Source organism: Osmia lignaria, chromosome 10 (genome assembly GCF_051020975.1).
Source record: "Osmia lignaria lignaria isolate PbOS001 chromosome 10, iyOsmLign1, whole genome shotgun sequence".
NCBI lineage: Eukaryota > Metazoa > Arthropoda > Insecta > Hymenoptera > Megachilidae > Osmia > Osmia lignaria.
The window spans coordinates 11,467,485-11,480,214 of record NC_135041.1 but is presented as its reverse complement, the minus strand read 5'-3'; the positions used below and the strand labels follow the sequence as shown (position 1 = coordinate 11,480,214).

At 35.9% G+C, this 12,730-nt stretch overlaps 1 protein-coding gene across 1 annotated transcript; it reads left to right on the top strand.

Annotated features, from left to right (window-relative positions):
• The first annotated feature begins 11,310 nt into the window (after positions 1-11,310).
• Positions 11,311-12,594, top strand: LOC143305768 (uncharacterized). The gene has a single exon (XM_076690586.1). It carries the CDS (start codon positions 11,311-11,313, stop codon positions 12,592-12,594), a length of 1,284 nt encoding a protein of 427 aa, XP_076546701.1.
• The last annotated feature ends 136 nt before the right edge of the window (positions 12,595-12,730 follow it).

Sequence of the window (12,730 nt, the reverse complement as noted above, 5' to 3'; positions counted from 1 at the left end):
AAAAAATTTCGCTACTCTGCCTGATAACTACTCAAAAATAAGAACTTTAAACTTACGAACCGTTTTTAAACTTACATAGCAGGATAGACTCTTAAAAGATATGGAAAAGAAAATTTCTCGTGGCAGTTAATGTGCTAAGTTCTTCATATATCCATCCGAATAGTTAGCCCGACAGACGGAAGTTTATCCCTGTAAAGAAGTTGCGCATTGTAAACGAGCTAGATACAAATTTCCTAAATCCTTCTGGCCGGTGTAACCGCGATAAGGAATCGCTGTTGCCTCGTAGGAGTGGATAGATAAACGAGCAAACGGGATTGGGCGCAGAACTTCTCATAAGCTTGAGAAGTATGTTTCGGTTTAACATCAGTAGAAATCCCGAACTATGGAAATCAGCAACCGAGCGTGCTTCCTCTATCCCTCGAGTGATATGTCGCTGCCACGTGAGAGCGTGAATAAATGCGGGTACGCAAATGCAAAACGATTTGTTACTGTATCGTAACGCCGTGATTTCGAACGAATCAGCCAGCTCCACGAATACGTCTTCGTAAACAAGCTACGAACGATACTTTGATCGATACGTTGAATTTCATATTAACGAGATCCAGCTGGGTTTCATTTTTAACGTTAAATTGTTGGGTAACTGTAATGTTGAAGTTTCGAATGCCGGTGACAAAGATCGATGTACCAGTTGAACCGTTGTCGAACTTGGAGGAGTTGGTTTTGACTGACTTTGATTGAGTTTACTAAGAGCAGTTTGACTAAGAGTCTTTTAATGATAACGTTGATTAACCGTGTTTTATTGATTATATACGCTGATGTTCGAAATTTCGAACTTTAAAGTCTACAGACTGATATTTTCCCTAAGGGGAAGTGATATATTTTGATATGGCGTAAGTACTATTTTGCAATACTATTATGATATTATGATTTACTTAGACCAATTTTTTTTTGAATAAAAATAATCTGTTAGAACATGTACAATGAAGTTTAAAAATATGCATGAAATAGCGTATGCACCTAAAATTGATAAACTTTATGTATAATACAGCTTTAATCTCTCTCGTGTAAATATTCGCCATTACAAATTTTGATTAAATTTTATCGAATTTAACAACGCAGTATAAGGAGGGTCTACATTTACGTTGTACATGATTACAATCGATAGGATGACGTAAACAGGATTTAACCTGATAAATTAGTATTTCACGTCACAATAACGTTTCAGGGGATAGGAGGGATTTCATAAAAGCCATAATAAAGCTTGAAAGTGCAGTAACCTCAAATTATAAGGATATCAAATAAATCTATGTTATTTCCCATTTCAATTTATAAAATCTCCGTGGTAAAAAGAAAAGAAAAACATGATTTTCACTATTTGAAATACAAACAGGGCTACGTTTTCCAATACGCAAAATAGGCCTAGGGCCTGTTGGAAAGATTAAGGTTTCCGGGATCCGAGGCTATCAATCTAACAAAGGTTCCCTGGATCGATAAACTTGAATCACAAATTAAAATTTATTCTTTATAAAATTAAATGACATTCAATCGTAAAGAAAAAGGTTAATATTCAATATTCTTCGACATGATAAATAGAAGATTTAGAAGGTGGATCACTGGAACCCCAGTGATAACTGGATCATCAGACAATGTTTGGTTAAAAACCATGATGAGAGATAAATGTTCTGTGACTTTTGAACAAAAATATGGAACATTGTGTGAATGATCAGGACATCAGTATCGAATAACTTGGTTTCAGCCAATTTTTCTCAGGCGTCGTTCCTTTAAAGCTCTATTCTCTCTACACATCCGTGCAATCTTGTTCGCGCAACCGCAAAAGCAAACTTGCACGACGTGCCATGGATGCTGAGAATTATTTACGAGAACGTGTAGCGAACACTGGTCTCGTAGGACTTTCAAACCACTCAGCCAATTTATCGGGCTTAAGGGGAATCCAAGCTTGCATGGGTGTCGACCCGACACCGTTCACAGCGTCTTCGATAAATTTTCTTTAATTGACACAGTCATTTGTTGCGCCAGATCCATCAGCTGGGGGGCAGATTAATTTGCGTGCAGCATCAGCCACTTTAGTCCGTGCTTCTATACAGGCTCTTTGAAAAATGATTTACGATATATAAATTTCAGATTCCTTGTGCAACTCTTCGAGATATTAATCCATTTAACCCTTATTTGAATAGTTTATATATAAGGCAAAATTGTTTCAGTTTGTACAAATTATAAAAGCACGTAAATTTAGGCTTTAGGAACGGTATCCGTTTCAAATTGGTATTGTTCATTTTAGTTTAATATTCTTTAAAAGTTGGCGCATGTTTAAGATTCCCGTACGCAATCGTTTGATTGTCCTACTTTACAGATTCAGGACAAAGATAAATAATCGTTCACGTATGTACTGATATCAGTGCAGAATACGGATTATACTTTAAGCACGAATTCCATTGGTTTTGTCGAGTATATATCGATGATCGATTTTCGAGTATTCTAGGAATTGTACGTGAAACTGTTAACGACTTTAAAGTGGGCCATTTGTAAGAGAAAAATGTGAACCAAAAATGTATCGCCGCCAGTGATTCAGCTACGTTCGAATAGAAATCCGTGAAAAACGTATATTTTATATGGAATATCTACACTTTTCGTTAGATTTTTTACTACAAAGTGAATAAATGATATATTCAATCTTTCCAACCCGACGTTCCTCATAGACAATAGAAATAATTTTATTACAGGTGAATTGTTATAACTTCAAAAATATTTATAATATTAGATTATGATTTTTCTGTTTTTAATCTGAATAATTATCATACTTCAATACTTAAGTTTCGAGAAAATTGTGTAGGTCAAAGTTTAAGTACACACGTGATAAAATCAGACTTCTCAAGAGGAAATGGCGATATAGAGAAAACAGGAATTCTCAAAGTCTTAATTTTGACAATGTTAATATTAAAAGCAATTTAGAAATCAAAATAATATAATTTTTAATTATTAAATATTGTGAATTTTAGTATATAACAGAAAAGTACGAATAACAAAGTAAATATTAATTCAAATTTTCCTGCGTGAACGTTTATGTGCAAGTGATAGGGATAGACTCCTATATATATGTATCCCCTTTCCCTACATTGTCATTTTCCCCGGGGACGCCTATGAGAAAGGATGTGAAACCGCAGTATCACAATCTTTCCTGGGGAAGCCTGATTTGATGGCGAGTCATATCTTCATCCAGGACATATTTTGCTGGATGGTATTGGAATTCTGGAATGTTAGTTTCATTGTTACGTTCGTCTAGAATTTACAGAATAAACTTTCCTTCCGATACTTTTTCTTTTTTTTTAATTAACAAACATATAATGTCGGTAATAGCTTTATTCTGTTCTTTATTACTTTTTTAATAAAACATCAAATATCGCATTATAATTATGCTTTTAACTGAAGGAATAAAAAGATCACAAATCTTGTGAATTTTTCGCCTGATGAATTATTTCAAACCAAGCCGTGTTCTTTCACGGAAGAATCCAAATTTAATTTTGATCTTGCAAAATTATCGTGGTACTTTTAATATTCTTTTGAATTTTTTCTCGTTGTTATCGTTGATGAGGATTTATGGATGCATGTAACAAGAGAGCGAGTGCTTTATTAACGCGATAATTATCCAGATGAAACGAACTGTAGATTGTTAGTAAGCTGAATCGTGCAAAAAGAGAAGTGGTTTCGAATCGATATCCAGTATAAATTCACTTTCCCGGAACAATGAAACGTGTTTATATTCAAAAATTGGATGCCATATTGTTTTGTTTTAATTAAGAGAATCCAATTGATATTTTTTACTGCAAAATAATCGTATATATTTTATACGTCAAGGTATTAATAACTTTATAGTATCTGATTTTGTTGTTCTCTAATTGATATGACTGAAAATAATTATAATTACCTTCTACTCTATTTATCTTGTAACAATTTCAGCAAAGAATATCATTCGTGCAAATAATTATTGCTGAGGTTTATATTCACGAATAAGAAACTGAAAGTAGTATCTAAAGCTTTATAAAAAGAAAAGTTCTTTTGCATAGATATTACGCTGGTGAACTATTGGATAACGATAATGATGCTCTCTTAGGTTTAAGTGCTTTTGTTCATAAAAAGAAAGTGTCCACGAGTGATGGTGCTAGAAACGTGTGTGAAAGTACGGAGAAAAAGGTTCATACAGCTGACCTTATTTTCGTCCCCAAATAGATTTTCTTTCGATTTTTGTGGGATGAAAGTACATCGTGATGGGTATCGATTTCTCGTTTCTGTTTCACTTAAAAGCCAGGTGCAAGGAACTGCAGAAGGCGAACGTTAGTTTTTTGCATGATTTCCTTCACTTACACCAGCAGAAAAATTAAAGAGAATTTAATATATGAATGATATTTAAACGATATTCCCTACTTTTAACAGATTAGTTTTAGTAATTTTTATTTCATATTTCATAAATCAAAATTCTTCGAAATGATCGAGTCGGGTCATTTGTGACCCAAAAAATGCTCTCACTTTTAGACCCTAAAATTTTCCTCGTCAGATTAATAATATTTTAAGAAATGGTATAAAATTTACCAAAGGAGGGTGTAAAAAAAATCTAAAATTAATATCCAACTATAAATCAGACGCTGGGTCAATAAAGACCCGGCTCCACCGTTCGAGGGTTAAAAAATTAAATCGACGTTTTCTTTGAGGCGTTGACTGTCAGGGGGGTTGTTAAATTTATTGAAAAATGGAGAAAAAAGGAAAATTCTGAATAGCGATAAAATTATGTCGGTGATCTGCTATAATAAATTGACACGTTAGGCAGAAAACTTCTTTCTTAATATCCTTCACGCCTTGACTTTTATACGGGTCATTTGTGATCGACAGCTTGAATAATAAAATTTAAGTAGCTCTAATATTATATCTCCTCTATGAAAAATTTATATTTGAAAATTAATTCTTTGGTAAATAATCCATACTTGAAGTTGGGAAATAACTTATAGTAATAGTAATAATTATTATTTCTCTTCATAGAATTACAAATAATGAAAAATTCATGTATTATTTATTTTAGAACTGTTAGAAAAAAATTGTAGTAATTAATCTCAAAGGGTTGGTAAAACGTTTGTTAATGGACATTATTTTCCACCTTTCATTTCATTTTTCCATCTTTCAGAGAGGCACACTAGGAAAACGTTGAATTAACCAAAAAAGAAAACCATCAAGGCGTAACACATGCTCTTTAATTCTCTTTGGCAAATGTGCTTTTGCTTCTAATTTGAGGTTAATTAGCGAACTGTAGAAGCGCTACTCGGACTTTGTCAGACGCTCGTATTTCGTTTAAGTAATTCTATTTGTTAGCTTACTTTCACGTTAATCAAGATTCTTCCCAAGCGTACTGAACACGCATCCACTTTAAGCTTGTGCAAATAACAATTCTTTATAGAATACAAAACGTTTTAGAAGAAAAGAAGAAGAATGGAACAAAACTCAAGTAAAGGAACCAAGATTTATAACAGGGTACATTCGCGGTCAAATCAGATTTCCCTCGGAAAATGGAAATATAGGGATAGCAAGAATTTTCAAGATTGTTTTTTCTATATGTTTCAAGTGGAACATTGTTAAAATTTCACTGAACATATTCTCAGATATAGTTTGGGACCAGTCTCTGGAAAGGACATTGCTAAAAATTTTATTCAAAGTTATTCGGAGAAGGAAAATTGAATTTTTGAAAGTTGAAAGAACTGCATATTTAGATCGTTGATCTTAAAGGAGCAGCTGTAAAAATGGGAGAAAATTTCTTGTGATATTAAAATATTGAGAAAAAGGAATCTGATTCTTGCGACTTTTATCACAGCACTCTGTTACTGTGGTTATACTAGGTGTATAAAAAAGTTTTATAGTGTGACACACGCGATGGTCGTTTTCCTTCCAAGGAGCACGAATGCCAGAAAATCACAGAGGAGTTTTCTTGTAGGAGTGAAAATATGTTATCCAGAACTATTCATATGGGCTTGAGCATCATTGCAATTGTCTTCTTGTATGGGCCTTAAGTTTCTAGTTATTGCTGGAAGTGACAGATATTTGGCAAATACGTTCAGACTAGGTGAATTCCAACTCACCTAAATGAATTTAGTGAAATTTTTGTCAAATATGTTCATGAAAATTCTAATGCATTTTAAAATAAATACAACAGAAATCTAATCAAATTAAAAAATAACGTCTTTTTTTATTTTATTTTATATTTCATTATAAAAAATATTGGTAATTATGAAGTATAAGAAATTTTAATATTTTGTATTTCTTTTCTAAAATTAAAAATTCATGTAATCTTATTCGTCGCTTTAATTCAATTACTAATGTTTTTTGTGCTTTAAGAATAAAAGATTATTACTGAAATATAGTTTATATGTTTTGGTCTTTAGGTATCTTATTTGAGCACTAAGCAATTTTCCTTTTGTACTATCTAGAACTTTCACATGCACATTTTAATTTTTGTATTAAGTTAATTAAAGAGTGGTTTGAAAGAAAAAAGTTTCATCGTAATTTCAATGTTCATTAGAATTTTGGCTGAACATCTTTATTACATACCACCATTCTTTTACTTTCATAAATGCTTCACAAAAGTCGTTCAGGCATGTACTCTTTTCCGAAGAGTGCCAAGAGCGACAATCGATCGGGATGCTTCGCATTCTTCAAACGTGAAGGGACTAAAAAAGTGGAAAAGAAAAAGGAAGAAGAACTAAAACCGATTCAAGAGGTCAAAAGCGAATTTGCAGAAGGAAATTGCTATCTTAATGCTTAAGTTGATGGCTAATTAAATTGGAATGAATTTTAATGGATTGGTATTAACTTGATATCCCATGAAATTTCTTTTCTCTTTTCCAATGAATTATAATGATAAAAATGATTTTCTTCTTTTTTCATTACTTTAGGTTGATATTTATAAGAAATTTTATTTTCTTCTACATATTTTGCTTCCAAATCGCCACTGCATGAAATGTTATAATGTTATAATCTATCATCCGTTTTGCAATATCATTGTATATTCTATAAATATTTTCATTTGATTACTCGTTAAAGAGACAAACATTGGAAGTGAAACGACGACTGTTACATACATATTGATATTAGTTAACTAAATATTATTTTGAACATTGGCGAACATTGAGCAGCGTTAAGGGATAAAGGAAACATTTGCTTTAATTCGACCTACACAGGAAGCAATCCACGAATCACTTGATATCAATATATTCCGAGAAATACAAAGAGATATGATCGTTTGACGAGAAGAACGTATCATGTCAAGTAGCAACGTGAGCTCCTCTTGATATTGGTATATCTGAGAACTTTTGACATGTGCTTTTCAAAGTGTATGCTGGTAGAAGCGACATGATGTTATCTTCAAAAGAAGGTCCGTAAAGTTTTATTAAACATGTCACGACTAAACCAAACATTTCAAAAAAATTCTCGGGAAAATAAAAACACTAGGGGTACTTCAATTAACGTAATACATTTTTAAAGTTTCTTTAAATATTTCCTTTCCAAATTAAGATATATTGTTTTATTAAACATGTCATGAGGTAATGAAATATTTCTAACAAATTTTTTATAAATATGAAATGGGGTGCTTAAATTATTTCAATAAATTTTTGTCGGAGCAATTTCACTCGTAAACAAGTTTCAGTTTCTATCCAATCTTAAGGCAGAAGAATATTCATTTTAATACGCTCGAATAATCTTACCGTAAACCAACGGAAGACGGCTATACGGTTTCACTTCCTGTACCGAGCTTCATTTTCTCTGGTCGTTTCTTCTAACGGAAATAAATCCTCTCGAGGGTGGGAAAATAGAGGATTCGGGGCGGAATGTTGGGAGGAATGTCAATGTGATAACGAGTCTGTGTTGTGGAAGACCGGAGATACACGTACTTAGGGTGCAGCGAAGTGGGTGCAAAGCGTTGGGGTCGAAGGAAACGGATGCGTTAGGGGCTGCTTTCTAAAGCCTCGCAGATGTATCCAAAAAGATTGAGCTTCTAAAAGACTGCTGTAAATTCAGCTAGATTAAACCTGCTGCCAGTCATCGTGTCAAATTTTCTTCGGAAACGGACCGTTGAAACTTTTCCACTACGTTTGTTCATTTTTTGGTTACGTTATATACAACGATTTAAAATACTTTAATTAACCTATGGTTAATTCATAATTAATTATACTATGAGTATCCTGAAACTGAGCTTGCAATCAGAATAATTGAAAGTTCATGTTTTTCATGCATTGCTTACCTAGTGCTTTAGAAAAACGACTTTGAATATTCCCCTTAAATATTAATTTTTTATTATTTCATTTGGTAATTAAACTTTTTCATTTGCAACCTTATAGAATCAGTATAATATTAATACTATTTAGAATATTGTTTAGTTTTTCAATTCCTTTAAATTTCATGCAGCTGATTTCAATATTTAATCAAGGATGTATCAATAATTTCTGTTTATTGAAACGTCCACCTTCGTTGAATTATCGCTCAAATACACCTGCTTGTTGGGTCAGTAATCAGCAACAATGGTTTCAATGGAAACTGTTTGCGCAATGGTAACAGATAAGGGATGGAGATGTACTGTATAGTGTACAGCGATTTGCAATCCATATTTTATTCATACAATTGTATAATACAAAAGTGGCCAAGGAGGATTGAAAATGGTCATCTTTACGACTTTATTCCTTGTTCGTCGCGATAAAGACGAAAAAGAGAAGATAGCTGATCATTGTCTTGCAAAACAGCAGACCGTGTAGTTGATCCAGGTTGCGCAATATCATCAATCAAGCTGGCTTTCGGCTTCGATGGACAACAATGGAAACGTGGGTATCATGTGCTACGTGAAACCATCGATCTAGAATGATCGATCTATCCCATTTCGTACGATCAGGAAATGTTTTGATTCGAAGTATCGCTTCTCAGGTGTGCGACGCGACTCGCAATTCTTTTTTCCTTGAAATCGTTAATTTTCATTTTCCACTTTTCAGTTCTTCAATTTTTTCACTTTTTACTTCTTCATCTTCCCACTTTTCGTTTCTTTCATTTTTCAATTCTTCGATTATTTAATATTTTAATTTTGCGGTTCTTCGATTCTTCAATTTTTCAATTTCTCAATATATAATTATTCTCAATAAGCACATTTTTATTAGTGTTTTAAAATATTTCTAATTTTGGTAATTATTGTTATCCCCGTTTATACGAAAAAAAAAAATAATAAATAAATGAAATGGACACTAGTGAGAATAAATTTTCCTTCGTATCATTTTATTCTGCCAAGTTTGAAGAGTAAAATTTTCGCCAGCAGAAAATACCAGTAATTCGATAACCTAAATTTTGCAATTGTACATTCAAATTGTGCTCTGAGCGAGAACGTTACATTTTATGCTGCTCGCCAACGAAGAGTGACTTCTTGTAAATAAAAAAATTATCAAACGTGCCGTCTAGTGAGTAATTCGTTGCCAGAAACAACAGTCGTGAGCCTTTTTCTCTTTCGCGTTGATTCGATCGTTTAACAAAAGCTTCGCAAAAGAGGATCGCAATGATAGAATACGAGAGTTTCTGCGACAGACACGTAACCAGTCTTTGTCACGAGCACTCTTATATGCAGAGAAACGTTTCCACGGTTTCATTAAAGAATTCTATGCATCTCTGAAGACCTGCTTGGTAAGGTCTGACATGTTTTGTTCGAACGCGGTTGAGAACCTTTGTCGATCGAGGGAGGTTTACGATCTTAAGAGGCCCAGCGCGTTCGTCGCCGGGAATAGCCCTTTGATTCGAAGGACGAGTCAAGGCAGGGCCTTTGTCTATCGGTTTTCGCTCGGTTCGGTCCCATGTGCAAGTAATAAACGACCTAACGGTTTCGTTGCCCCTCGTGCGTCATCAATCGGAAGAAAGAAAGGAAGGACATTTTCAAATGCCACCCCTCTTATACTAGAATTTTCAGGCAATTTCCGGGTATTCTTGCTTGTTTTTTTTTAAGTCAGTCGGCTTGAAGATTTCGGGAGTTCGGGTCGCGATCGTAATATGGTTAGTTCGCGAGTGCAAGAGCCGAATCTCTTTCGATTAATCGGATGTCGTTCGGATGTGACTATTGCAGTCACACCGACGACCCGTAGGGTTGGTTACATCACGTAACCACCCTGGTTACTCGGATGTCGTTCGGATGTGACTATTGCAGTCACACCGACGACCCGTAGGGTTGGTTACATCACGTAACCACCCTGAATACGCATATTACAATTACATACAAGACATCCGTGGTCGTGACGACGACCCGGTAGAGTGGTTACTTCCTGTAATCACTCTGATTCGATACTATTGTTCAATACAAAACGACACGATAGGGTTGGTTATTACACATAACCACCCTCATTACACAGTATAAATACACGCTTCATATGTGATTATTCTAATTTAAATACGATATAAGATAACGTTACGTGCGATCGCTCGCACCTTGCTTCGATTCGCTTTTTCTCTTAATATATTTTAAGAATCAGGGGTTTTTATGCCGTATGGCTTTTCCCCTTCGTTTTTTGAGAGCCAATAAAATCAAACGTTTTTGGCTCAATTATTATTAAATTTATTTATGAACCTACCTCACTCCTTATCATAATCTGAAATACGGGACTTCTCCATGTTGGAGAGGTTTCGACGCTACATTTTTTGGTGCCTCCTGTGAGGTGTGAGCGATAAATCAGTGAAAGTATAATCAGAAATTAGAAAATTCAACGTAAATGCAACGTTCAAAACGGATCGTGTGCAGGCCGTCAGGTCATTCTCGTTGCCGTGCGAAAGTCTTCGAAGGCAAGATGCTACCCCCTTTGTGGGGGTAAACCCTTTTGAAATATAAAGGGCTGCGAACGGCCAACAGGCCAATTCTTGTCTTGACTTTTGACGTGGAAACACGTTACAGAGCTGGATTGGTATTTGTCGACTTTTATCGGACTTATTTTACAAGTGATCAATTCGTACATGTGCAATAGTATAAAGACACAACAGTGCTATATTCTGCGCATCTAGTGCGGTTGTGAACGATATCGAGGAGTTCAAAGGTAGCCACCACCATCATCTCCTGGAGAACATCTTGCCCGGCTGCTGCTTACTGCTGACAGTTGTCCATCACCATAAGTTAAGTACTTTATAACATAATCATAAGTGTATCATACGGGTCGTTTTGAGGTGCTTGACACCGTGTTCAATTAAATTCAGTCGGTTTTTCGTGTAGTTTATTGCGAACGTCAGATTTAGACAACCTTAACCATGGATAGAATTCGAGTAATTAATCGAAGACGAACCACCCTCAAGACGCAAGTGACGCAGCTCGTGAACAACGTCGCGTCTGGTAGATTTAATAAATTAGTACTAAAATCACGATTGGCGCGAGTGACCGATATGCTAACCGCGTACGAAGAATTAAATGATGAGCTCGCGATTATTGATCCAACAAACGATCGGTTAGACGACATTCTAGAAATTCAAGACCAATATTATGAATGCGCGGGTGCGATCGAAGGGATGGAAGACGCCGGTACGTCGGGGGCGCGAACGAACGAAACGCTAGGGAATACAGGTTTAAATAATACCTTGATAGAAACGCGTCGTACCATGAAATTACCGGTCGCGGAATTACCGACATTCGACGGGAATTTTGACGAGTGGTTATCGTACAAAAATACGTTCCTGACTATGATCGACGCGCGTACGGATATCACAGATTTGGAAAGATTTATATATTTAAAGAATTCTTTGAGAGGCGAAGCATTAAAAAAGGTCATAATTTTCAGCGCGAGCGTGGAGAATTATAAGAGCGCGTGGCAGCTACTCGCTGATTCGTATGAAAAGCGACGGATACTCATTTCAAGACATCTGAATGCCATTCTTGATATGAAACGTTTAACTACGGCCACTCCGTCCGGGCTTACGAAGTTAATCGACGATGTTCGCCAGCATCTAAGCATGTTAAAAACATTAGATATAGAGCCCGATCACACCATGGTTATCTGTGTGCTGGAGAAGGCGCTTCCCAGCGACCTTCGTCAGAAATGGGAAGAGTTGCTGGACGAGGACGTTTTTCCCAGCCTGGAGAAGTTCTATAAATTCGTGAGCGCGACTGCGAACCGATTGCACCATCTCGAAGAGGTCGACAGTTGTGAAAAAAGCGCGAATCAATCCGGAAACAAACGTCGATCCGACCGGGAACCACGCGCGGCGAAAACTCGCAAGACCGAGGCGAGTGCGCGCTCATTCGTCACCGCGACTTCGATTTCTTGTTTTTGCTGCAAGCAAAATCATAACATTTATAAATGCCCGACGTTTCAAAAAATGACCACGTCCCAACGGTGGGATACAGTGAAACGGAAACAATTATGTCGAAATTGCCTTCGTCCGCACGCCGGAGAGTGCAAGGGGTCGCGTTGTAGATTTTGCGGGCGTTTTCATAACACATTATTGCACAGCTTCGCGAATCAACAGTCATCCGCCGGACCATCAACGTCTCAAGCGAAACCGGGAATCGAGACGACCAATCAGACAAAGTCTTCATGACGATTAGGCTCCGTATTAACCCTCATTGGTTGCGTTCCCCGCTCGCAATTAATGATGAGTGCAGTAGTTCGCGTTCGAAGCGCCGAGGGAATATTTATAAGAGCTCGCGCGTTATTAGACACTTGTGCGACGGCAC

Bases quoted from the DNA above. Each gene is read 5' to 3' on its own strand.
- LOC143305768 (XM_076690586.1), top strand. From the start codon at position 11,311: ATGGATAGAATTCGAGTAATTAATCGAAGACGAACCACCCTCAAGACG.